This window comes from Rhipicephalus microplus, chromosome 6, assembly GCF_043290135.1.
Source record: "Rhipicephalus microplus isolate Deutch F79 chromosome 6, USDA_Rmic, whole genome shotgun sequence".
Classification (NCBI taxonomy): Eukaryota; Metazoa; Arthropoda; class Arachnida; order Ixodida; family Ixodidae; genus Rhipicephalus; species Rhipicephalus microplus.
The window spans coordinates 113818861-113846280 of record NC_134705.1 but is presented as its reverse complement, the minus strand read 5'-3'; the positions used below and the strand labels follow the sequence as shown (position 1 = coordinate 113846280).

The window sequence follows — 27420 nt, the reverse complement described above, 5'->3', positions numbered from 1 at the left end:
TCACATGCTGCACAGGTGAATGACTAGCGGGCCACTGAACTGGGGACGGAGTGCGTATTTATTTTCACGTTGTAACCAAGCACAGTCCTTTTAAAGGCTACAACTGACTCCTTTAGCGCTTGTGAGAGTGAACTTCGTGCCCCCTGTTCTACCATATGATATGTGTGGTTTAACGTAAGTAGTGTACCAGGCTGTATTTCGGAGCAAAAGCCCCCGTCAGGCTTTACAGCCTTTTGCTTTTGCTTCGTTTTTTTCTATCTACAGGAAAATAATATAAACCTCAAACCTCAACCTCAAAACCACCATATGATTATGAGAAACGCGTTCCTTTTGTTCCAATCCAAAAACGAAGAGCAAGAAAGGACAACTGCGAAAGAAATGGGAGGTGGCTGGCGACAATGAGAGGCCATCATGGCCAATCGGGAGGGTCATTATGTAGGCAGTATTCCGCGGAAAAAAAAGTGGGCGAAGGTGTGTCACGTGTCGCTGAATTATAGTTGTCTGAATAGAGCTTCACATAAGTTATGTCGAATTCCAATAGCAGAGTCGGGGTAGTCGATGGACAGCGGGAGCGAACACTCGACTCTGACGTATAACTACGCCCTCAGATCCGCGACTGGAACACAAACACGTGGCGCTTGAGCAAGGCGGAAGCGGAAGGCTCATCTTTCGAGTGACTACTTGCCTTGAATATCTCGCGTACAATTATTCCATTACATTGTCGAACTCTTGCTTGTGCGCCGCAGTTTCAGCGTTGCTGTCGCTATGCGATGAATTAATCTTGCAGGACTATCTTTCCGACTCTAAGCTATCGCTAACGAACAGCGAAAAACAACGCCACACAATTGGCCGCCCTGCCCAGGTCGTCCGCCGTTACCACCAAAACCAACGACTACCAGCGGCACCCCCCTCCCCCCGCAGCAAACGTGTTATAAGAAATACGTCACGCCGAGTTCCAGTCCGCTCCACCGATTTTGGCGGAGCAGCCTCTCATGATACACAGGGTAACTCCCGCTCTGAATCAGCTCTGACTCACTCGTTGGAACTCTTCGCACCTACCCTCACTCCATCGTGGGAACGCACTTGGTCAAAGACGAGTAGAAAAGCTTGCTCCGACTCCGCCATTGCGATTCAACTTTCGAAATTCCTAGAGGATGGGCTTTACATTTATCGGTTTCTGTTGTGTATGTGCCATTTCGAAGAGACTAAAGAGCCCCTTTTGAAACGTTTGTGCTTGCTGGCTAGAATATGTTCCATTCGTGAATAAGACATAATTCTGTGCATTTTATGACTCTTGGAGACCAGCATTTTGACTGAAGGACGTACAGTGTAGGGTCTTCAAATGGATATCCTGCCGCATCAAAGTGCCGTGTCACTGTTTTCGATATATATTTCGCCTTGTCAGCACAATGTCTGATTAATCTAACTTTAACGGGCTACCCCGCATCACCAATGTAGCGTTTGTGACAATATGAACATTACATCGAAAAAGCAACGTTTGAACGATTACAGGTAAAGCTAGACTTAATATACTCTACGTATTCAATTCCTGCGCTTTCAACCTTTTAACTATAAGGTCATTATGAACGTGTTTGCACGTCTTACAATTTGGGACAGAACAAGATGTTATGTCGTTAGTTGAATGAGGCTTTGCATTTGCATGTCCTTTGAAGGACATTTTAGTGCAAGCAAAACGATTGCTTGTAATAGTAATGGCACGCAGTTTCAAGGATATGTGGCAGAAATAGAACATATGATTTATTGATAAATGCTGAGTTCAATGTACTGACTGACACGTCTTTGCAAACGCAGCCATGACAGCACGACCGAATTAAATACTAATCAAAATAAATTCGATAGAGCTTTGGATAAAGTTATATGGCAATTAGGCCACCTTATTCAAATATTGAAAGACCAATGCTAGAGGAAATAGTGGCTTTGTTTTTACGGCAACCACAGGTTACTGCGTACGCAACATTTAAAGGTAACTCCGGCGATTTTGCGATAATCACTTATTTTAATAAAACTTTGAACGCGTTGTCTCATCGGTCCAGTAGGGATATGTGCCAAACAATAGAATCATGAGTCATTTAGTTTTTAGAAAGCCGTTTTTAAAAACTGCTGGCTGATTCTAGAATTACACTTCTAACGCGGGCCACCCTGTGTATGTGACGTAAGGGCCTATTTTTTTTCAGAGCCCCACTTTGCCCAGCAGGCGGATGCTGAGCGCGCTTTCTTCCAAGAGGTCAAGACGACGCGAGCACAGTTCACTTTTGTCAGCTGCATACAGCGTGTTAGTCGTCATTGACGTCGGGTCTTACACAAGCACGCACAATATTGAGAAACGAGAAGATCGGACGCGTAAAATGCTTAATGCGAAGGAGTGTCCAAATCAAGAGACGATGCTTTTGCGCTCAGATAGTAGCGGCAACGATCGCTGTGCTTCTCATTGGTAAGTTCAGAGGAGCTGGCACAGCTTGATTACACGCCTTTCCCTTGTCAGAAGGGTCACGTGAGTACGTTTGCACCCTGGCCAGCTGTTGCGGTGTGTAGAAGATTTCGTGACATCATCAGATATGAATTTGTAGACGTCATCCGATACTCATCATGAAGAATAGAACAGCTCCCTGCTTCGGTTTCTGTTTGACTCATCGTTCACTGCCTAAGTAATATCATTGACGAATGTCTGGGCAAAATGAACCACCCTTCTTGTTGCAGGGATGTCGGTACTATTTGAAAACGGCATTATCTCAGTATTGTCGGAAAGTCGCCGGAGTGGCCTTTTAACTACCTCGGTTCTCAATCAAAGAGGGGACGAAGAACAGTTTCGCAAATTTCCATAGCACTGCAGCGCGCCAGTTGAAATGATGGCGGGAGGCCCACTCAGTGCAAGGCTCCCAACTTACACATCAGATGCGTGCGACAACTTTCAATGTGCTCCCTGTCGGAGTCAGATTTTTTTTCGCTGGGGATCGTATATCGTACCATGTAATACGGAATGCAATTTTGTTTGATCTGTGTCGATACTATTGAGCGGTGTGCTCTATCCACAAGGAAGCAGCGAAATCTGGCGCAGAGCAGCCTGATCCTGATGGACCAGTGAGCCTATATTATACCATAGAATGCCATTTCATCTGCGTGTTCCCTGAATGGCAATGCTGAAATAGGGCAGGCCAACACCCCACCCTCTCAGAGACACGAACGCATAGAGAAACTTAGTGCGTGTGTGCGTGTTTTTGGGAGTGTTAGCATGGATCTGAGGGAATCATGGTGGGGGGGGAGGAGGGGGGGCGTCACCTGGCCCATCTGGATCGGGTCGCTCCACGCCGGATTCCAGTTTTCCTTTGTAGACTGAGCGCACTATTCAAGACTATTATTTTCTGCCGCAGCCCTGGACCAAGAGTGCTCCAATCGTGTCAGCGACCATCGCGATGTGCGGCAGTGCGGCACAGGCCTTTACTGCAACAAGAACACCTGTACCTGCAAGAAGTACATCGGGGCACCTTGATCGCTTCTTGACGATTTTCCCTACACATATCTGAGCACTTGATGTCTTATATATTTCCACTAGTGATTCCGCGTTTATGTTCAATGCCTTCATTGCGTAATTCACGGCCTTATTGGCTTATTAAACGAGAGATTCAGTTTAAAAGGACATACATTTGTGTGTGTGTGTGTGTGTGTGTGTGTGTGTGTGTGTGTGTGTGTGTGTGTGTGTGTGTGTGTGTGTGTGTGTGTGTGTGTGTGTGTGTGTGTGTGTGTGTGTGTGTGTGTGTGTGTGTGTTTGTGTGTGTGTGTGTGTGTGTGTGTGTGTCAATGCTGAAGCTCAACTTTTGATTATTTATGTTCAATTGCGTGCAGTGCCTTGTTATTGCATTAGATCAGTGGGAGCTTCGTGTTAAAATATTTATTGGTGGATAGAACCGCCAACTATCTAAGTCTGTGGTGATAATGCCTATGGCAACCACTGATCGGAATTGAGATTGTATTAAGTGCAAAATTTTCTTAGCCAGGCTCTTGCTGTAAGAGTAAAGTTATCTCTACGAATAGAACCCGCAAGTCACGCAAGTAACCGGAAGAAGCATACCAGAAATAACACTTACAATCACAGCCTTCTGCAACACGCCTCATTGTTTGGTGCTTATACAAAAACAACGCTTAGCTTTATTGGTAGATTTGATCTTGTTAACTCAACATAATGCGATTAAAAAGAAAACAACGCAAGTAATAGGTGCCGCGCAAAAAAAATGCATTGCTACTCACCTTCCGAGTAAACTACCCGCTTGAAACAGATTATGTTAATACAAATGCATATTACAATGGAAGATGTCTGCATAAAAACTAACAGTGTCACTTGTACATTCATCTAAAAAGCAATCTTTTTTTTTCCTCTCGGTCGATGTATAACGGAGCAGAGAACATAAGCCGGGGCCTCACGTGCCATTGCCAAGGGTCGTTTCGTTCGCTTGAGGTCGCGCACCCCAGGGTTTTGATCGCTGCCCAAAGAAGGGCACTACGACAATATCTAATGACATTCATTCACGTGACATCACGGCCAAATTTGTGACGTCACGCCATCGTGACCAGTTTAGCCGTCTGTGACGTCACACAGCGACGTCCTCACGTGATGATCTTTTGCATCGCTCGTTGCTGACGCCACATGGACGTTCGCCGCCGATGGTCAATTTTCCCGTTGAATGTAGAATTGAAGTCTGATGCCTTAATAAATACAGATTGAAGAACGGTGTTCATGGCAATCTCTGCACAGATTGCAAGCAGCAAACATATACGTTTGAACTTGAGTACAAATTCGTCTCCACTTCGATCATCGCATTTTTGCTGAGCATGGATCTGTCGCCTTCGTTTCTTCTTTCCAGGACTACTCCTCAGTGCTCTCTAACCAGTACTCTGTAGTAGAAGACTCCGCAGGATAAGAAGTATGCCTGCAAATGAAAGAATGGGATAGGTGGTGATTCCTTAACTGCATGCGGGATAATTCATTTAGGTTTGCTGCATACACGCTAAAAAAATATGGTTTTAATTCTTAATGCACGCATACAGCGTGCCTAGCAGACGATCAAGCATAGGTTTCACGTGTTGCTTATTTGAGAAACCAGCCGAAAATTATTACATATAAGACAGCCGGGTCGGGGACCCGTTCGTTGTATATTTAAGATTTGCCGCGCCCTGCTAGGAGAAACAAAGAAAGAACAAAGAAATACCAAGTTGGTAGATCACCCTTGTCCGAGCAACATACTCTTCGTGCCTCATTTTGTGCTCGCGTGCGCGTTTGTGTCAGAAATGACCACTTTCATATATATATACCATATTGTGGAACATTTAAAAATTATTTAAAAGATAGGCCACGTCCGGCAGTCGCTTACAAGCGATTTGTCACGGTATAAGATGAAAAATACGAAAACGTATTGTGCGCTAACGGACAGGCACATAAGAACGGCAACACCAGAATGCGCTAACTTGAACAATATTATTTCCATGAAACACAAACCTATTTATCCATGCACAGTGGCCCCACCTGTCCACCCACTAGCCAAACAGAAACACCATCTCCTGATCTCTAAGATCAATTGATGGTGCACTCACACGCGCAAAAAAAAACATTCTGCAGTGATTGTCCCAGAAGTGAAAGCTTAGACAAGAAGATTTGTCTTGAAAGACAAAGTATTCACTGCTGAAAATGTTGGCTCTGGCAGCAACTACTATTCAATTTTTTAGAAATATATACTATTGAGATATAACGTACAATGATGATAAAATTAATTATATGAAATTAGAAATGTCAAGCGTGCGCGGATCACGTGCTGCGGGATGTCAACAGGCAGAATAACTGTTGCACACTCGCTATAATGGCTACTGGTGGCGCCAACTCCCACTCCTACATTTAAACGCACATATAAACCATATGAAGTGGATGGAAGGATGACCGTCACCGTAGCCCAGTGGCAGAGCGTCAGGTACATTGTTCGAAGGTAGCAGGTTCAGTTCCTGCCCGTGGCCAGTTATCTTTTAGTCCACCTTTCTTTCCTCACATTTACATTGCAATTATTGTCAACAACATCCCTTACACTTTCACTGGGATAAATGTCTGTCCTCCCTAATATTGTGTTTAACAAAGGAAATGTGGCCCTACGTTTAAACTTCGTTCCTTAATTCCAGAAAAACACGTGTTTTCTACAGCGGTTCTGTCTGTGAAAACCTGGATGCGAACTTCCACATTTCGTTATGTTTAGCTTAATAAACACAATCAGCCGTACTCACCTGCACAAGTGCAAACGCAAACAACAGCGTTGAGCTGACTGGATCCATCATCTGAAAAGCCCAAAAATTCTTCACGTTGGTGTGTATCGTATTAGAAAAAATATATCTGGCCCCTCAAAATAGATAACACAAAGAAAACTTTTTCAAAGTGCTGTTATCTGTGTATATCAGTTGGGAGTATTGTACAATACTGTCATCCAAGCAGTATTGTTTCAGGGCAAAGAAAGGTGGGCAACACAGAGTGTAATATGTAGATTTCTACAAAATAATCAAGCAGACTACTTCGGTTTTTCGTATTATTTGAAGCTTCCGCGTTTCTGAAGCTCTAAATTGCAGACACCTCTTAGTTATTTGTTTTTCTTATCTAACTATTAGAGCTTTGTTCCCAATAAGATGTTCATTATGTCCATACCTGTTTCTTTTATAGTTTCCTTATTCCATACATAAGCTGTTATCTGTGAGTCAGCCTTGTTAGCCCTACCCGTTATCTATTACAGTCATCGAGATCACGTGACGTCAACTCGATGACTAACTTTTCCCATAACGTCCCAAAGATGACAAGACGTTTTTCACAAAGGCAAGTTCACCTATCGGAACGTGAGCCTGTCTGCTCGAGGCACCTTAATTACCCTCGTCTGCACAACCTGTAGGGTACTTTACTGAATCCGGGGATAGGGCAGCGGGCACGATCTATTGAAAAAAAAAACGCTAGACCTCCGTGGAGCACGAAGCCCCGTTCCAGCGAAATGTAGGAGCATGAATTTTCTGGAGCCAGTTCTGAACTTTCTCGGGGCCTCGAATACAAGTACACTTTCGAAGTACCCGCTTAAAGCATCATACTTTTCGTGAAGTAGGAAGGCAGCCACTATGGAATTATTCGTTATTCTTCGAGTCAACGAGCTACGCGTTATACATTTATGCGCACTTTGTTGACGCTATCACTATAGTTGCTACGGACACCAGCGCCGGCGGCGGCACTGGCGGCGAACTACTGCAGCACCAAACTAGGCTCTTGTTGTGATCTCATAACCGCGTTCACCTGTAAAGAATGCAAATCTAAGACGTTCAGCTACATATATGCCGCTGTCACAGTTTGCACAATTATGCCCTCAGATATTTTGTATAACCCCTGACATATATTCCTTAATGGAATTAAAAAAAAGAAGTAAGTCATTAAATATATTTATGTAATTGTGAAGTTATTCAATCGTACTTGCACTAGATATGACGACACGACTTATCGAATTAACTCCATCAAAGCCGCAGAGAAATCTCAAAACACCTTCCAGATAATACCACCAAGATAGTGCCGCAGTAGATAATAAAAATAGGCAATAAACAAACCAAGACCAATTTACATTGCAAACGCACCCAGATTTACATGAGGTCTAATGAAGAAATGACATCTTTTACCAAGCAATACACAGCGATACAGTCACAAGCACTTTTTAATAAACACTCCTTTTCTGAGCCATTCTACAGCAGCGAAATTCACTAAACGCAACTCGTTTTTTGTTGTTTTTCTTTTCAAGTACGTGCATGTTAACAACATTGTATAGGAAACAAACAGCGCAAGAAGACAGAGACGGTAGGGGCACACGGATGAGGGCTGACCGACAAGTGCTTTTTGTTTGCTGTATTGCCTGAAATATACAGCACACACAAAAAGCAATGGAAATTCGTTCAGTTTTCTCTTGCACTTATCGTCCACTCATAGCAAGCACTTGCTCATCTAACTATACAAGTTTAGAAATCACGTTTCTTACTCAGTCTGTGCTACAGTGACACCATGCTTACACATGCGTTTTGCCCCGCCGCGGTGGTCTAGTGGCTAAGGTACTCGGCTGCTGACCCGCAGGGCGCGGGTTCGAATCCCGGCTGCGGCGGCTGCATTTCCGATGGAGGCGGAAATGTTGTAGGCCCGTGTGCTCAGATTTGGGTGCACGTTAAAGAACCCCAGGTGGTCAAAATTTCCGGAGCCCTCCACTACGGCGTCTCTCATAATCATATAGTGGTTTTGGGACGTTAAACCCCACATATCATCATTACACATGCGTTTTCCTCTTTTCCTATATGTGTGCAGACTCGATAAATAATCTTTTCATTTCTGGTGAGCGGCTAAGCACTAACGCACCTTCAAAGCGTGGAACAGAACCACAATCTTGGCAATGCACCCTAAGTGACTGGAAACATCTATGTTGACGTTATAATAGTACTCTTGAAGTCATTCTCTCAAGCACCTTCTATTCTACCCAATATACGCTTGACCGCATGACAAGGGTATGTAATAGACAATATTTCGCGTGCATTGTAGAAAATTTGTTACAAGTGTGTAGATCATGACAACACGCGCCACAAATCTGTGCAGTTTGGGACGTGCGTCGCACAAACTAACTTCTATAAATTATTCTAGCGTCGCGCGCTTCTGCGGCATTGTACTTTCAGCCCTTACCTTGGTATTCACGGCTGCCCAGACGGCCGCTCCGAAAAGCCATAGAATAAATGGCACCATGCCTAGAATCCACGGCAGCATCAGTCTGGATATTTTCTGCGTACGAAAAGTTTATTTCAGTGACAGCGCTTTTGAAAACAATGTATACTTTAACTCGACATGGAGTTGCCTACAATAGAGGGAACTGTGGCGCTACGCTCGTATTACCATAACGGGACTGGCAAACTGTATATGGGTTTGTCTAGACTTGATGGTTGCGATTTTGAACGCACTTGCGGCTTCGTTTGCGGCTGTCTTCTGGATTTCGTTTCCGATAAGGGAACGGTTCATTGTAACACCATCACTCGTGAGTTGATTCGAGCAGGAGAGATTGATGGTGACAGGGTGTTGTGTGATATAGCTCCACTTCTGCGCAAATGTTCCCTGCAATAAAGCGACAGCAGGCCACACAGAGCCAGACGGAGCCAAAAAAAGGAAGCTTAAACAGATCTATGCACTACCCATCATTCTCATAACAGGTAGTCCCTGGTAGCATTGTGCACTACCATCATTGTCATGATAGTAGTGCTCTATAGCGTCATTCGTTGCTGCTCCAAAAGATGCTGACGCCTCATTTTTTTTCTAGTTTACCAATATGAAACACTGTAATACTTCTTTTCTGTTTTAGTACGTTCTACAATACATATTTTCTTAAAGTAAAAATACATTTGCAATGGCGTATTTGGGTATGATTTGGGAATGCCTCATTGTTATTTAGTCTTTAATATTCTTATTTATTGATTGAAGGAAAAGCATTGCCTTCAACGAGTGGTGAGATGCTGATGTTGGGTTGTGCCCCTCTACTGGTTGAAAGTATTGCCGTTTCCATCGCATCTACTCGAGTCAAGGAAAGCGTCAAGTCAATCGAAAGGCATGTAAAGACCCTTTTGAGTAAATTCCGAACGCACGGTCCAATGCCTACATATACGGGGGGCTAGTGAACGGTTGTGCAACGCAAACCATCGGTTTTTAGGGGCGAAGCGAAGCTCCTTAAGCTGTGGGTCACGCGTCCAAGATGTATGTAGTAGTAGTAGCAGTAGTAGTATAGTAGTAGTAGTAGTAGTAGTAGTAGTATTAGTAGTAGTAGTAAGTAGCCACCTCCATGGCTGGACTAGAGGACCGGCATGCACGCACTCTTTTGAATTGAGGAGGAAACCTCCACACGTTAATCCTAAATGAAAAGATGGTTGTTTCTGATGAAATAACCTACAGAGACGAGCATCGGTGACTTAATCCCCAATAAACTTTGCCTTGAATTTGCTGCTTACGAAAAAAAAAAGCTAGTAACAGAAGGACGCACCATGAGCCGCATCTTATAAGGAAAGGTTGCCACGCTAAACTCACTGGGCGCAACTTCTTTGGTTTTAGCAAGATATCGAAGGTTGGGCCAAAGCGCCATAAACTAGCAGCGGTGAAAAGTGGCAACCAGACAAGAAGCGCAGGCCGTAAGAGAGTGTGCACGTGCCGCTCCTCTAGTTCGGTTGTCCCACCTCCCGTTTAGTCCTTGGAATGTCCGCTGGATGGTGGCAGTTCTATATGATGAATATATGATGAAAATATGCAATATTGTGGTACTTGAAGTGTTCACTAGATTGACGGACGGATTGACAGACGCTCGGACAGACAGACGGACACAGAAATGAATTGACGGACAGATGGATGGACGAACGCACGGATGGACGGATGCACGGATGGACTCAAAGACGAACGGATGGACGAAGGCATGGACGGACACTGGCTGGGTGGCTGGACGGGTGCACGAATGAACGGACGGACAGACGCATGAATGGACGCATGGGTGGATGGACGGATGGAAGAATGGATGCATGTACAGACGGAGGAATGCACGGATGGTCACACAGACGGACGCATGAACGGACGGAAACGCGGGCTAACGGATGCTTCGCCCCACTCATCATCATACACTCCGTGCACATTCTGTATTTTTTTTTGCTAGCAGACGCAGCCTGCGTCAGCCTTGCGATGCGAGTAGGGGGAGAGGAGTGCCAGCTGGTACGAGACGGGAGCATGCACATTGGGGATGTGGACGGCGCCGCCGACGCCAGATCCGCGACCTCGTGTGACTAAGAAATGCTCCGCATTTAAAATTAATGGATTCCACATGGTTACCGCACGAAAACATATTGAGTAATGTAATGGCATGTGATTGTTTAGTAGGATTTCTAGGTTCACAAGGATGCCTACAGCACGGCCCACCAATTGCGGTGAATTTTCACAGAAGGATCTTTTTGGTTACCTAAAATATCAGTTAAGAAAGAGTAGGAGTGTGAGACTAACAATAGCAAACAAGAACAGACATACAGATAATTAACATCATGAAGACCCATGGTAACACCTCGTGTGTAGAAAGCTAGCGTGAAGAAAATGTGCAAACGTCCGGGTTTGGACAAAAGCTCAGTGACCGCATCGTTGCTCTTGTAAAAATCACATATGCAAATTTTACCCACCTTTAACTATACTCGGTTTAAGAAATTTCCTTCAGCACTGTGGAAGCTACAGGCCCCTCAGCCGGTAGGAAGGGCGCTCAGCCCCTTCACATGTATTCATTCACGCCGTGTCGTCTGCGCACCGTATTTACGGCGTCTGCTCAACAGATTGTTGGTATTATGGCTAGTTAATTAACATTAAAATGCAGTAAAGCTATTAAACAAGCAACTATATCAGGAACTTGTTGAAGCGTGAATTCATTGTCTTGCTGAAGATTGGTAGAGTCTTATGCCGGCGGATAACCTTACTTTGTGGCTGTTTCTCTACGATTCTGTTCGTGGCTTTCGTATGTTTCTCTGTCGAAGCGCTCCTTCGCGTCTCCCGCTGCAATATCCTTTTCTCTCTTTTTCGATCGAACGAAGGAGCGTTGGACGCGCACGAAATGCTGTGCGAGATTGTATGCCCGATATTTGGAGGTGCAGCGTTCTTGGTCTGACGACGCAGTCCGACCACTGCCTCAGCGCGTTAGGCTTAGTAGGTGCGGCTACAGCATATCTCGCCAATATCGACAAAACTTACCTGATGCTTTAAAGCCAGAGTGAGCTGAAACAAGTCGATGGCTGGTTTCACCATTTTAGGGGGGAAGCTTTTTATAGCGGCACCCGTTCGTCCCTCGTAGCCGTTGTTGTATGTAACGAGTATAACATTTTGACCGCCAAGGTTGTGCTAGTGAGAGATTTCTTCTGTGCGTTGTTGAATAATGAAAATAGTGCTCAATGTACATGCCAACGGCTGTTAATAGGGAATGAAAAACAGGAGCATTCAGCTTTTAGTTAACGCGCACGCTGCAATACCCATTAGCAGCCATTGGCATGTACATTGAGCACTCTCTGACAAGAAAGGGTAGCTACGTTATACCCGCTGGGTGTAACCGCCTTAGTTTTAGAAAGATTTAGCGAGCGTTGAGCCGCAGTGCGATAAAAACAATGAACTGGTATATACCGTGAATGAACTCGAGGTGGTTAAAGGAGGGAAGTAGATACGAAGCGCAAGCAGTAAGAAAGTAAAAGCCGAATTCTCCTGTCTCTCATTTCCAATTAGCTGCCTTTGGCATGTACATTGAGCACTACCTGACAGGAAAAGGTTGCTATGTTATACTCGCTAGGCGTAACCTCCTTGGTTTTAGAAAAGTTTAGCGAGCGTTGGGCCACAGTGCCATGAATACAGTGAACTAGTATATATCATGAACTCGAGGTGGTTAAAGGTGGGAAGTATACCCGAAGCGCAAGCCATAAAAAAATGTGCGTGTGCCACCTCTCGTTTAGTCCTCGGAATGTCCGCTGGATGGCGGTGCTTCTATATGGGGAGTATATGGTGAAAAGATGCGAGATGGTGGTACTTGGAGTGTTGAATCGATAGACGAATAAACACACAGACAGATGCATGGATGGACGCATGAACGGACGCAGGGGTGGATGCACGGACGAACGAAGGGACGGATGCACGAACATCGTTCACTCCATCACTCTCCATCATTCACTTCGTGGATATGCTGCCATTTTTTTTTACTGCTGTCAGTGCTGTAAGCGTGTAGCAAGAGCAAGTCCGGATAGAAGCGGGCAGTCACTTCTGCATGAATGCTGCCATGTTGATTTTTAAACACAGTTATTGGCGGTAACACAGTCATCAGCGTTCAAGAACTCACGGCCACTATACTATTAATGAGCTCTAGCAAGAAGGATAGCCGAACGCTTGTAGAAGAGTGTACGCCTTGTTAAAAAATTGGTGCATCATGAATCAGGCATTTGGGATAGTGATGTCATGCAGGCGTCTTTTGTTGTTTCGCTGAGCTATCCTTCAGAAAACAAAACAAATAACCGGCACATCAATTGCTGCCTAAATTTGCGTTATATGAAATGTAGTGCTAGATACTCTGTACTGTCAAGCAGTTTGACAAGCACAACAATCATATACACTGTAGTGATGCATAATTGCTCCCAACTAATTCCCGTGTAATTGTTTCATAACACACACTTTGCATATTAAGGTGAAACTTCTATAGATGTGTCTTGAAACGCCAGAATGGACCATTGACGCCAACACAAGGGATGCAATAAATCACCATGGTGTAACGGCATCCTTGTAATGACGTCGCACGTCACCGAAATATGAGATATTCATGACGCCATCACACGAAGTCGTTGCTTGGACGAATGCGTGTCAGTACCGGAGGCGACGCAAAATGACGAGAGCTGCAAAGGGCTTCCGATGCCCCAGATTTGGAAGGCACTGCAAGACCGATGGAGAAAGACAAAAAGGAGGAGGGAGAGGAACGTCACGCCATCGGCTTTTGCAAGTCAACACGTTTTGAGTCAGCATTGTCGGCCCAACATTTCACCATTTGCATCATGATCACGCAAGCAACGAGACTTGCCGAGAGTGTTGTGCTCGGTATATAGCTTTAATCCGAAGCGTGCTTGTTCTGCGCAGACAGGCTGGCTAACACAGAAAGTTGAAAAAAATGGCAGCATATCCACGGAGTGAATGATGGATAGTGGGGCGAAGCATCCGTCCACCCATTAGTTCTTGCTTCCAACCATCCATGCGTGCGTCTGTGTGGCCACCCGTGCGTCCATCCGTGCGTGTGTCTGTTCATGCGTCCACACGTTCATCTGTGCGTTCATCCCTGCTTTCGTCCATGCATCCGCTCCTGCGTCCGTTCATGCATCCATCTGTCCGTGCGTCCGTCCATGCATTTGTCTGTGTGTCCATTCGTCCCCCTAATCAACACTCCAAGGACCACCATTTTGCATTTTTATCATATATTGCCCATATAGAAGCACCACCATCCAACGGACATTCCAAGGACTAAACGGGAGATGGCACATGCACACACTTTCGTATGGCTTGCACTTCGGGTCTACTTCTCACCTTTAACCACCTTGAGCTCATGGTATATGCTAGTTCAGTGTATTCATGGCACTGCGGCCCAATGCTCGCTAAACATTTTTAAAATCAAGGAGGTTACGCCCAGCGAGTATAACATAGCAACCCTTTCTTGTCTTCTGTGCGTTGTTGAACAATAAAAAAATTCACAGCATGCGCGTTAACTAAAAGCCGAATTCTTCTGTCTCTCATTCTCCCTTAGTAGCCATTGGCATGTACATTTAGCACTATCTTTTATTGTTCAACAACGCACAAAAGAAATCTCTCACCAGCACCGTCTTGGAGGTCAAAATGTAATGCTTGTTACACACTACTACTACTATTACGGACATGAGGGACGAATGGGTGTCGCTATAAAGCACTTCGTGTCAGAAATTTTTGATCGAGCCGATATCATATGTGCTTGTCGGAGATTTTAACTGCGTGCTTGATACTACACGAGACGTCAGGGGTCCCGGCCAAGGCGTCAACAATTATTACGCCAGAGAACTACAGCAATTAGTTCAATATCTAAAGCTGCTGTCAGATGGATGTTTAACTCTACATGGAGTCAGGTTCGTCGCAACCCGCGCTTGTGCCAATAAACAAAGCCGAATTTATAGAGTTTATTTGCCCGAAGACTTTTTAGCGAACCTACAAGCATGTGAGGTGGTCCAGCTTGCCCAAGCCAGCAGAAACTCAGCGATCATGCTCCGTTACCCTTCACGTTGAACGTGAGCACAGCAACGAGAATTCACAAACCAAGGAGGATGGACCCAACTATTCTTCATCATGACCAAAGCATTTCCGTACTTCAAACTGAGCTGGCGGCCTCACTGGTAGAAGTGGGTTGCATAACTCCGACTACATGGGACCACTTAAAATCTCGCTGGCGCCTTATAGCTCAACAGGCAAGAAACGCACGCCACGCTCGCCTTACGGCCAAGATGAATGGGATTTTCCGACACATTCAAATTATTAAAAAAGGTGGGTCGACTACGTTCGATGTGCTCGAATACCTTGAAGCGCAAAAAATTAAGTATCAAAATCTTCTAAAGCAGAGGTCCTAGGCTACAAGGCTAGCAAGAGAAATGCACTTATCGACAGATGAAATTGAAAACTTGACATATGCGCAAAGAAACCGAGGTCGTCGATGCCAGCCCCGCTACATTGATGAGGCACTGAAAGAGGGTGGTACCATTGTTAATGACCCGGACGAACTTCAGAAAGTTTTCCGAGACTACTTTGCAAAACTGTTTACTGCAGAGCATGACGCACAGGACGACGATTTTACTGCGAAACTCTCAGCCTTTAGCGAAGGTTTGCCATTGCTATGCTTGGAAGACTGTATTATATGCAGAAACTGATAAAGAAGAAGTATGGTACGCCCTAAAATCAATGAATATGTCCACGTCACCAGGCCCAGACGGAATACTCACGGGATTTAATCTGCGTTTTTTTTTTATATCTCTGGAGACGCGATCACCGATCTCGTGAATATTTTCTTGCGTGATAGCCATAAACCGCGGTCCTTCAGCAAAGGAAGGGTGATTCTATTTTCGAAAGAGGGTATGCAGCCTTTAGATCTTAAATCGTCGAGGCCCATTACCCTTCTAAACACAGACTGTAAGTTAGTAGCCACGCTGCTATCACGGCGTCTACGGCCTTAAAAGAGATTGTGGCCCCCTAGCAGTCATGTGCAGTACCAGGACGTTCCGTCTCCGTACCTCTTGTAATCATCAGCGACCTCTTTGCATATGCCAAAGAAAAACAAATCTCAGGAGTATATATTTCTCTTGATCAGGCTAAGCATTTGATAGAGTTGAACATGGGTATCTTTTCGCTATTTTGCGCATATTTGGCCTCCCAGAGCAGAATGTGCGACTGGTAGAAATACTTTATCAGGATCTGTTAAGCTGTCTTTATTTCAACAAAGAAATGACCAGAAGCTTTGCAATTCGAAAAGGGGTTAGGCAAGGCTATCCATTGTCTCCGGTTTTATTCGTTTTGTCTCTAGAGCCTTCTATTAGAAAGGTTGCAAACCGCGAGCACATAGTGGGTTTCCCTATGCCAGGCAAGGAAACCTTCGAAATTGTCACATATGCCGATGATATTTCGGTATTTTTTCGTAACTTGTCTAGCTATAGTACATTCCTTGACATTTTTGCTGAGTATTCCTATCTGTCTGGTGCTCTTTTAAGCACCACCAAATGTAAGGCATTGCGCTTTGGAGGCTTCAGAGAACTATTGCCAGGAGACTTAGAATACGTTCAAGCTGTTAAGGTGTTAGGCGTTTACTTTGAGGAAGGAGATGTATCAAAAAAGACCTGGGATGATGTGCTCAGGAGATCTACTGATGTCATAGCAGCAGACACTCAGTTTAACCTGTCACTAACGGCAAAAGCAACAGTCATCAAGACACAGGCATGCGCTTTTGCGTTTTACGTAGCACACATCGCCCTGCTACCTCGCCGTGTTGCAGGAAGCCTCGCCGCCATGGCGGGGACCTTCCACTGGGGAGGAACACCAGCGAAGGTACGGAGGAAATTTTTACAGCTTCCCACAAACCGTGGAGGCTTGTGCCTCCCAGATATACCAACGTTCACGAGAGCGGTGGCTGCAAAAACAACACAGAAGCTGTTCGATGACAGCAAGTGCCCCGGGTACAGGCTCATGATGTACTGGAGCAGTACACTAAAAGGTACTTTCACGGCCAATCCGTACATCGGACCACGAGCAGGAATTCCTCTTAAGTTTTACAGAGCTGCCAGTGGCTTAAAAAGAACAGCGGAATCAATAGGTTCATGCAGTCTGGAAGATGTTTCATCGCAAGAAATAAGCGAAATGGTGACAAGTAGCACACTGAGCAAAAAAGAAGAAACAGCATCCTGCACGAGAAAATGGAAACTATTGCGTTGCAATTGCGTACCTAATCAGATGCGCGAATTTCATTGGTTGAGAAGATGGAGGACATTGCCTACGCGTGACCGGTTAGCACATTGGGGAGTCGTTCCAAATGACCGCTGCCCAAACTGTGGCAAAAGAGGGTCAACCCAACATGCTCGGTTTCAGTGCTCGGTGGCGAGGGGCGTCTGGCACATGGTACAATGCCTCTTTGGCTTTCGCACGGCGTGCATGGAAACAGAACGTGGGTTGTTTGCAAGACTGGTCTTTACAGTAACCTTGTACGTACTGAGGCGGCGACGCTGTTTAGCGAAGTACGGCACAAGCCGCATAAAGGCGCCTATCCCGCACTACAAAAAATTTGGCTCTTTTGTGGAATTACCTAGATCAGCAGCTTAAAACGCACGGCGAAGAGGCCTTCTTTCGACGATGGCACACACGTTTCTTCGAAGTAAGGGAGGGACAACTGAGGTTTCCAGTTGTCCCGTACTAGCCATACGCCCACTCTAGTATGCATGTATAAGTGTTGTCCTGTTAAATGTGATTAGCTTGATTCTTTTTAGTTTTCTTTTCACTTGTAACATTTGGATACTCAGTGATCAATTAGATTTTGGTGCTAATTTGTAAGATGTATAGACTGCCCTTTACTTGTTTTCGATGTTTCGTTTCTGTACGTACAAATTAAGTGTACAATAAACTTCCCTTTTTCGCCGCTAAAACTGAACACCGACGAGAGCACTAAAACGTAGCCAATTCCAAACTAGTCATTTAAAACTAGTCATGCGAAACCAACCTCCTCTAAAAGGCAGTTCTCAGCGTTAAGGCTTACCCATAGCTGAGCGTGTACAGAGCTTTCAAATCATTTGCAATCTATTTTAAACAAGTCGCGTGTGTTTCAGGGGCATCGGAGCGCAATTTCTAGGCTTTGCGTAAAAAAAGTAATTTCGGACACCATATGCCAAAACCAATAAGTGCCTGCGTTTACCTAAATCAGTAACGCACCAAAAAAAATACAGGCGTGAATAAACTAAATTGTGAGATTCTTATGTGGACCATGCGCAGAAACTCGATTACTCACGTCACCTACTCCCTTGACGAAGAGCAACGATACGATGAGCAACAGCGATGCCATGCAAATCCACGTCAAGTGAAACTCCGAGAATGCTGTGGAAAGAAAGAAGTCAGCACTTCGTTAATATATGGAGCGTTCGTATCAAGCAATGCTTTCAAGACTACCACTTGCGTTTCAGTTTTTTGATTATACAAGGGTAGGAAGGTTACGTATAATAATAATAATAATAATAATAATAATAATAATAATAATAATAATAATAATAATAATAATAATAATAATAATAGTTGCGGTTTAGCGTCGCAAAACCACCACATGATTGTAAAAGACGTCGTAGTGGAAGGCTCCGAAAATTACGGCCACTGATGGTACCTTAACGTGCACCTAAACTAAACACACGGGCCTCAAGCATTCTTGCCTCCATCGAAAATGCAGCCGCTGTGGCTGGACACATTACATATAGCTGCGTAGCATAGAAATTTCATTGCTACTGTATAGATAGATAGATAGATTAATTGATATTGATTGATTTATTGATTGATTGACAGATAGACAGACAGACAGACAGACAGATAGATAGATTGATTGATTGATTGATTGATTGATTGATTGATTGATTGATTGATTGATTGATAGTAAAAATGGCATCATAATATAAACAAGATTATTTTAAGTAAACGCCGACTTACAGTTCTCTTGCCATCTTTGCAGATAACCTCATTATTCCGTCCAATTCTGGGAATGCTGTACCTGATACAGTATTTTGACTATTTTTCGTTACAAATTAACATTCCTCTGCCATAAGTTGTAATTAGGCGGCAGGCAGTAGTATGCCCTCCATGCTAATGCCTGTCGCCCCCCTTTTTTTAACAAGCCATTGAGGTACACGAGATTTCTCGTAGCTTTCGAGAGCAAAATGTATGAAAAATGTCGGATACCACCCTAGCATGGCCATATCCGACGGAGGCAAAAATGTTGTATAAACCCGTGTGCTCAGATTTGGGTGCGCGTTAAAGAACCTCAGGTGGTCAAAATTTCCGGAGCCCTTCACTACGGCGTCTCTCATAATCATATCGTGATTTTGAGACGGTAAACCCCACATATCTATCACCCTAGCATGGTTAAAAAAAAAACGTCCTGACAAAGGTACTTGCCGCGGGGAGTGTGAAACCCGAAACCAAGGGCTGGCCTCGGTTACGGCTTGTGACAAATTTTTTTCATATTACTTTTCTAGAGTTACAAAAAATGAAAGAAAAAACGTGTCAAGCTATGGCTGGTAACAGCCCAGAATAATTTTGAATGCCGCCCACAGCCGTCGCTGTCACACCCTCAGAAAATAGCTTCTCGCTGTTAGCAAACAGTATGGTGTCACCGCGAGCACTCCGCCCACCATTCTCACCCTCGAAACAGGTGCTGTTTGGCAAGAAGTTCCACAGGCAGGATTTTGCTGCACAGTGGCACTGTGTACGTCGACATCCATTCGACAGAAGTTTCAGTCAATTGCTATTTTTAAGGTCACAGCTTTTAAAAGGAAGGGTAACTGCCTCTAATGCACGATTTCCTTAGGTTAATGTGTGATGATTTGCTCTTCGTACATGGCAGCAAAACGTTCGCCTTCAAAGGCGAATGTTCTGCATATTCACGGTCACTGCGCTTTCACAAATATTTGCATTAAATGGATATGAACGCACTCAATTTCCGTCGTGACATGTGCACTGCAGTTTTAAACCGGCTGCATCACTGGCTACAGCATGGTTTCCAGCTGCTGTGCATGACGTAGCGGGTAAGATGCTCCTTCACAACAAAAAGTTCAGGTCTGAGATGAACGAAGAATTAAAAAAAATAAAGAACAATTTTCTGTGCTTGAGCCGAAATTGACAAATTAGCGAGAAATATAAAGCGAAGTCTTCCCTTACGGCGTTCCTTATAATCCACGGAATATTTATGCTATTTTAAAACCGATAACTTCATTATATAGATGATCTCCTACGCAGACACTTTGCCACATCTGATGCCCAAAACGGGTTTTTATGCTCACCTTGCTCTTATAAAGCTGATGCACAACTTGTAATGCCCATTGTCACTTCATAAAGTTGAAGCCTTAAACGTATGAATAACAAGAATCTCCGCTGCTTCGCAGATAATATGCAGCTTCAGCAATGCTAAAACATGCTAATAGCTCATGCAACGTCTTATCTTTCAGCCCGGAGGTAATGCACGATTTTTTTCTCCACGCTGCGCAAACGCTGAAAGGTACCCATGGACCTGCACATCATCGCACCTAATGCATTTTTATTTTGTGTAAAATGTTGAATCGTGATGTTCTGTGAACATTCGGTCACTGCTACCAGCCCGCACCGAGTGCCAAAGTTTTCGCACATCGTTATTCACACACCACACACAATATTTTCAGCTTCACCGTTCATAAAGGTGAACAAATATTGTCGATGTTTTTCAACGTGCGCTACACGCGACAATAAACACTGCACATTTCCGAAGACGACGCCACAGTTCTTCGCACAGGCCACCACGTGTGATTACTTCTTTAAGCTAAACAGCCAACCGGCATGGAAAGTATTTCATCACGCCGTTTACCACGCACCAATATGTTCCCTGACAGCTACCACATCTAAACATGTCACAGTAGGCTGAAGTTTAAGCATTAAAAAAGAACAAAAAACATTGTCCCAAGTAAGGCACTACTGTACCACGCTGAGGCACCAGCGTAAATGTTTTGCCAACCGGTCTTGCACGTGGATCAGTAACGTCACACTTTGAAGTACCCTAGTATAGGTCTATCGGCACAAATATGTGTATTTTGAGTGCACGAATTACAATACCTCCAGGCAGACTCTCGAAATAACAAAAATTACAATTGTTCATTTGTTTGACGTCTAGGAGATTCCCAATACATCATGTAGGTGATTTTTCAGTACAGACTGAAGCTCATGTTGACAGATGAACTTCGAGGCAAATTTCAGCAAGGATAGCGATATCGCCACTTCGTAGAAGGTCATAGTTTTAGGTAGAATTTTAGTTACTAATATGCGTAGCACTTACATTAGCAGCACAAAAGTACTTGAGTTTACAACTGCAATCTCCTTGCACGAGTCGCTTATGCAGATTAATGGCAGGTGTGTCGCAGTATACAAAGGGTGGAACTTGTTTTATATAGTTAGGTTGTAAATTGCTTAACTGCACAAATGCGATATCTCCCTGAAACTATGGCTGAATTTTTGGTACCAAGAAAGTACCTTCACTGTTTACAAAACAAAGGCCCTCGAAAGTTTCCGGTTTTGTCCATAAGCATTGCCTGCGGCGGCGAAAATGAGTAGTTGCAAATAACCAAGAACTTATGGCAATAGACGTGTACCGTGACCAAAGATAGCACCGACGTTTTGTCATTTTTTGTAAACCTCCTTGCCTACAACCCGAAGGCTTTTCAACAATTTTCCGTCAGTGTTTAGCGAAAAATTTCAAGTAAGTAGGTGTGTAAGCTAAACACGAGCTTATGAGAAAAATCAGTTCATTTTGCACACCATGCATGCTTTTATACGAAAGTGTAAATAGAGCATCTCCTCTCCGAAAAAAAACCATCGATACATGCTTTCAACTTTGGTGTCCAGGAACGCTAAATTAGGTGACACTAAAGTTTTGCGGTTTATGATGCGAACACAGCCTGCCATCGGGCGGGCGGCTAACGTCAGCGGAGTTGCTGCGAGCGCCCGATGCGGCTGCGAAATTAAAGAAAAATTTTTTTAAGGCCTAGGCTTCACTAAATCTATCAGCTATCATTCTTTTAGAACCGCTTGCTCCTCCTCTCCAGGTATAAATTCCAGCCTCACTGCTACGTAGACTCTTGGCCGGGGTGCAGTAGCTCCCCAAAAGTATTTCACGCCACGGTAGAGTGGACCGCAAAGTTTTAAAGGCCGTATGATACTTTAATAAAGAATTCTTGGTCTGCCTCTCTGTCTTTCTATTTGTCTGTCACATTATTCAACCACCCGGCCAAAGTATAGGTACTTGCTGAACGGCAAGCCATCTTTAACTGGTGGCTGCGTTCATACTTGTGAACATAGTTGGTCAAAACGCAAATTATACGCATATCTGATGCGCAACAACAATGCGTAGGTATTAGGTGCTGTGTTATTTTACTAGAAAATACATACATAGGTCATTTTAATGGCCCTAGTGTTTTTTCGGCTGAGCTGAAAATGCAACAGTATGCAAGAAAGAAGGCCGGCAGAAGGCTGTCGTCTTTGGAGAACATTTGCAGCGTGGCATGCAGATACAGGGCAAAATTTTCTCTACCATTCCCTTCATTCTACGCTCTTTAGTCACTGGCGTCCGTTTATTCGTGCATCGACAACAGCCAATTGTCCTTGGACACTATTCTGTCAAGTGCCCGAGAGAAGACGACACTACAGAAGGCGACAAAAGCTCTCTTGAAATCCTACGCGACACGGACTTGAACAAGCAGCTGTAACAGCAATGTCACACATCGCGAAAGACAAAACTGGACTATGATTGAGTGTGCACGCGTGTGCTGCCGAATGTGCTGTGTTTATCTGTCTTCCTTCTCTGCTTTCTATCTTTCATCTCCCCCATCCCCCTCCCATGTGCAGGGTAGCAAACCGGCTGCCTATAGGCTGGTTAACCTCCTTGCTGTTCTTTTCCTCCTATTTTCCTCATTCCTTTCCACACCATGGTGCTGTGGGATGATGCCTTTTCTGAAGGGCCTCTCGAGGTGCGCCTTTCTTTGGTTCAGTGGATTCGGGTCGACACAGACTATATATAGGTTCTCTCACACAAGCTTCGTTTAAGTATATTTATTAAAATATTTTGCTCTTTCCTAAAAACACCTCACACTGTGGTGATCGCAAACCTTGTCGCTGCACTTATGTGGACTTGTTATTGGCCTAAGATACTTACAAGACTCGGCGTACGATGCAGACCCCGCCAGTATTATGAAAATACTTTGAATCTGCAGAAAAAAAGAAAATTCAATCAACGGCAGAGTTAACCATACTCTTGCCGATGTGCAAATTATGTCTGAACTTTGCTTCAAAAGAAAAGATTCGCATCTTGTATGCTATTAGGCTCCGGTGTAGAGGTGACTGTAGCTGAGATAACTGCAGCAACACTAAATATAGCTAAGAACTTACTCGCATAAGCAAATTACTTTTCGTTATAACAAAGCACAACTCTAGTCACGAGAGAACGTATGGTATCGAGAAAATGGACAAAAAATGAAATGTAGGGGGCGAAGCCTACATTGAGGTTCTGAGATTAAATTGTTTTTTCATCACTTATTTTAAGGTGTCCGCTAAATAGTATTTATATCGTTATTTATCAGTAAACGTGAATATCATTGCGTTGTAAGCGAGGCACAGCAAGCTTCGTGAAATTTCATTGAGCCATGGTGGCGAAAATGTGAAAAAGGGAATCTGAGACTACACGCTGCACTTACGGTACTGGTCATGAAGTAAAAAAGTCAAACTATGAGAATAACTTTGAGCTCGTCATATAAGACACGTATTATTGCGAAAACAATGAAAATTGGTTACACAAACAATAATTTGCCAGTCTTCAGTGTCCTAGAGTTTCTCTTTAGTGTCCCCTCAACATCAACCTATTTCTACGCCACTAAACTCTCTTAAAAGTAGTAGAAAAGCTATATCATATTAACTAATAACAATATTATTGTTATTCTTAATATGGTTATCACTATTAATGCTGTGGTGATCGTTGTTGTTGTTGCTGCTGGTGTTTTACCTGTCCTAAAACCACGTTGTGATAGTGACGTACACCGTGCTGAAGGCTCCTAATAATTTACACCAGCTGGTTTTTTTTTTTTTTTTGACATGTACTGACATCACCACAGTGCAGGGGCGTCCATATTTTGCCACCATAATCCGTGTAAAATTTCATTCTGTAACACATTGCCAGTTACACTGAGAGAGGCTGGCTTGTTGTGCTCACTGCGTGTAGATCCTCAGAGAAGTTCCCTCGCCAAAACGCGTGTTCCTGCGACAACACTCGTTCGCTCACCTCACATTAACTAAACGTTTTCATTAGTTCTTCACAGTCACACAGCAATTGTTCAAAACCTTAAGCGGGCAAATGTAGGAGCAATAGTGTCCTTATAAATATTTGATTACTTTTCTGAAACACTACGACATTGTGTAGAGCTCGTGCAGGAGTTGGTGGAGTGGGGGGGGGGAGCGAAAGAAAGCACGCCCCCCCCCCCCTTTTGTACTTCGTCTATGTACAGCGTGCTGATCATAAGGGGCTCACTTGGAGGTGTTTGCCTGAAAGACTACGACATTGTGTAGAGCTCGTGCAGGAGTTGGTGGAGTGGGAGGGAGCGAAAGAAAGCACGCCCCCCTTACCTTTTGTACTTCGTCTATGTACAGCGTGCTGATCATAAGGGGCTCACTTGGAGGTGTTTGCCTAGAGGGAAGGAGGAGCTGGAGTGACACTACACCCTCACCCATAATCCAGAATCCAGGTAACGCGTGCGTGTAACCGCCTTGCATTCTTTTTTTGCGTAAGGTATGCGATGTAACACGCCTTTTTCACCACGTTTAGCCCGCCAGGAGCACTTTAAACGCGCCGCATCAGCAAACGCGCCGCAGCATGCACATGTAGAACAAGGTGCACACATGGTAGTGCACTCTACACATAGCCTCGAAACACAAAGCCCAATGTGTATAGGACATTTGTTTTTATGAGGAAAAAGATTGCGACCCACGAGAACACGAAAAAAAGACGGAGAGAGAAGGGCGGGGGCTTTATATGTATATATATATATATATATATATATATATATATATATATATATATATATATATAGTTCGTGCAACGGCGATCAAAGCTGCTTACGATTATGAGTGTAAACAGAATTCTTTGTGAATTGTGAATTAATTTCGAGAATGTTATTCTGCTTTGCTTGAAAAAGCATGGCTGGCTTTTACGTACTTTCCAATTCGCAAACAGCAACGCCAACTATTCAACGAAATTCCGGCAGCATCATGTGTTTTTAGTTTTTTGAAAACACATGAAACTTTTCAGTAATTCAATTCCAGAGTTGCTAGCGAATATTCCACGATTCGTAGATTACACAAAAATAAACAGGAATAATTTCGACGAGCTTACAGCGCGACATACACTTCCAAGAAACAATAACAGTTGCTTCTCATTGCACGTTACATTGAAACTCGATCCCAGAGCTATTTTGCCAACCCTCTTGAAGATAAATATTGTGTAACGTGGATGAAACAGCAACATACAATGTTGCATCTAAAATCAATACAGAAGAGCTCTGTAGCGATAGAGGAACAAAATAAAACGGATCTCCAGCTTACCACCGACACCATTCCGATGAAGATGTTACCCGTCCGGAGCTCAAAGTACCACAGAAATTTCTTCATGGTTCTCTTGTGTTTGTAACTCTCTGGTGTCTCTTGTACTTCTCTGTACGAGTCCCACTTGGTTTACAATTCACGTAATTAGAGCGCAATGCACCTCAAACGTTGCCAACAATTAGTTGAGCTACCAGTCAGACACCACCAACACGTGCATCACTGCCGCCTCGACATCCCGGAAGTGACGTAACCGTCGCGGACAGGCTTATCACACGTTGGCGCACGTGTGACGTTCCCGGATGATCGGGGGAGAGTTCAAAAGAAAAACAGGAAAGGATCAAGAGGGGTGTTTCTTGGTCTTTCGCGTGAAAGGCCAGATATGGTAAATAGGTGTTTTTGCTTTTGTCATACACCGTTCACGCGTTGACACAGACCGACTCCCGCTGTTGATTTATAAAACGAATCAGCGATGGCTGGTATTGGTGTTGAGATGGCATCTCTGCAATGCAGCAGCTATCGCAAGTGCATGCCATAGCCAAGAAAACGTCATTCTACACAGCGCGCCATCACGGCTATTAGTTCGACTTATTATGATGAACAGCGCACGGCGTGAAAGAACATAAGCAACCCAGCAATACAGAAGGATAATCTTTCTCTCCGCTTTCATCCTCTACCTGATTTGTTATTTCCCTATTATATTTTATTACCTTATTTATGATCTCTTCACCTATAAAGTAGAGTAGCCAACTAAGCACCTAGTTGCTCAAAAGGGACATTACAGCGATGCACTGAATTCGTTTAGCATAATTTTTACTTTCAAAACTACAACGCCGTTAATTTCATCTTCATAGACAGAAAATCAGTGAACGAGTAGACAAGGAAACCAAGGTCGTTGTTTCATTTTAATATTTTGCGCCGACAACTCAGTGCGTAATGTCACAGAATGCGCAGGAGTATACATCAACCATATGTGTTTGGTATTTCGGTGACACTTTCTCTACCAAGTTTCCTTAGACATGGTGTCTCGGGCTAGCTCGGAGAACAATGTACTTCATTTGTGCCGAATAGGAAACTACGCAGGACCAAGTAGGTGCTGTCAAGATCTATGACGTAATCGTTATTGGTGCGAAAACTTGCAGGTGTTTTCGCCAGCGACATTTTCCTTTCGCACGTTGTTTCGCTAACCACGCGTCTTCTGAGGGATAGCGTGGGGATATTGGTGTTGTGAACAAATATTTTATTTGTATGGGAAAAATGATTTTTTAGTATTCATATAAGGTTTGTTCGTTTTAAACAACCAATAATTACCTAAAATTGAGAACGCACATTGCAAATTTCCGAAAAGCACCAGTGTGTTTTGTTTTAACTCTCTCTCTCCTTATTTATGTACTGTTGGTTTATTATGCTGGTCACCTTGAAATCTTCTTTCGCTTGCTCTCTCTGTTCCGTTTTTAACGAGCGAATGCAGTCACCTGGCTTCATCAATACTTGATAGTCCCAAATCAACTGAACAGCCGTTTCAGAAAATTAATCCGTCACGATTCTATCTTGATTCAGTACACCCACTTATTCAAAGTGGAACAACTCACGCCGCCATCTTCATTGGCATGGCTATACATTGTAATGCCGTGCTAAAACCACAGTAAACGTTCATAAGTGCCACCGCCAAAACACACCGTGACTGTACCAGCATATTTCGGCAGTGTTTCAACTGCGTCTATATTATTTCTCTGAACCCTCGAGTGTGGTATTCATTTCAACCGGAAAAAAAGGCAGCAAAACGAAAAGAAAAATCCAGATAAAGCCAGCTTAGACGACATTACAAAATAGGAAAGTTTTAAGTTTGTAAACATTTGGTTCAAAAAAAATTAAGGTGGCTTCTCTCTAGCGGTTTTAACGTTGGAGTAAGGGCGGAGCAGAATGGCTTTTTCTCG

General features: G+C 43.9%; 1 protein-coding gene across 1 annotated transcript; it reads right to left on the bottom strand.

Annotated features, from left to right (window-relative positions):
- Nucleotides 1-1734: 1734 nt before the first annotated feature.
- Nucleotides 1735-25709, bottom strand: LOC119167402 (uncharacterized). Its single transcript, XM_037418875.2, has 6 exons — nt 25487-25709; nt 23052-23103; nt 18126-18211; nt 8732-8827; nt 6280-6330; nt 1735-4943 (listed from the first exon to the last, which is right to left on the bottom strand). The coding sequence occupies exons 1-6, from the start codon at nt 25550-25552 to the stop codon at nt 4887-4889; spliced, it is 408 nt and encodes a 135-aa protein (XP_037274772.2). The 5' UTR covers nt 25553-25709; the 3' UTR covers nt 1735-4886.
- Nucleotides 25710-27420: the final 1711 nt, after the last annotated feature.

What these genes read in the sequence shown, in the direction of transcription:
- LOC119167402 (XM_037418875.2), bottom strand. Translation starts at nt 25,552, where the DNA reads ATGAAGAAATTTCTGTGGTACTTTGAGCTCCGGACGGGTAACATCTTC. An exon ending in GGGCAGCCGTGAATACCAAG is followed by an intron (nt 6,331 to 8,731) that starts GTAAGGGCTGAA and finishes TGGGCTTTTCAG; the next exon opens with ATGATGGATCCAGTCAGCTC. An exon ending in TTGCGTTTGCACTTGTGCAG is followed by an intron (nt 4,944 to 6,279) that starts GTGAGTACGGCT and finishes TTTCATTTGCAG; the next exon opens with GCATACTTCTTATCCTGCGG.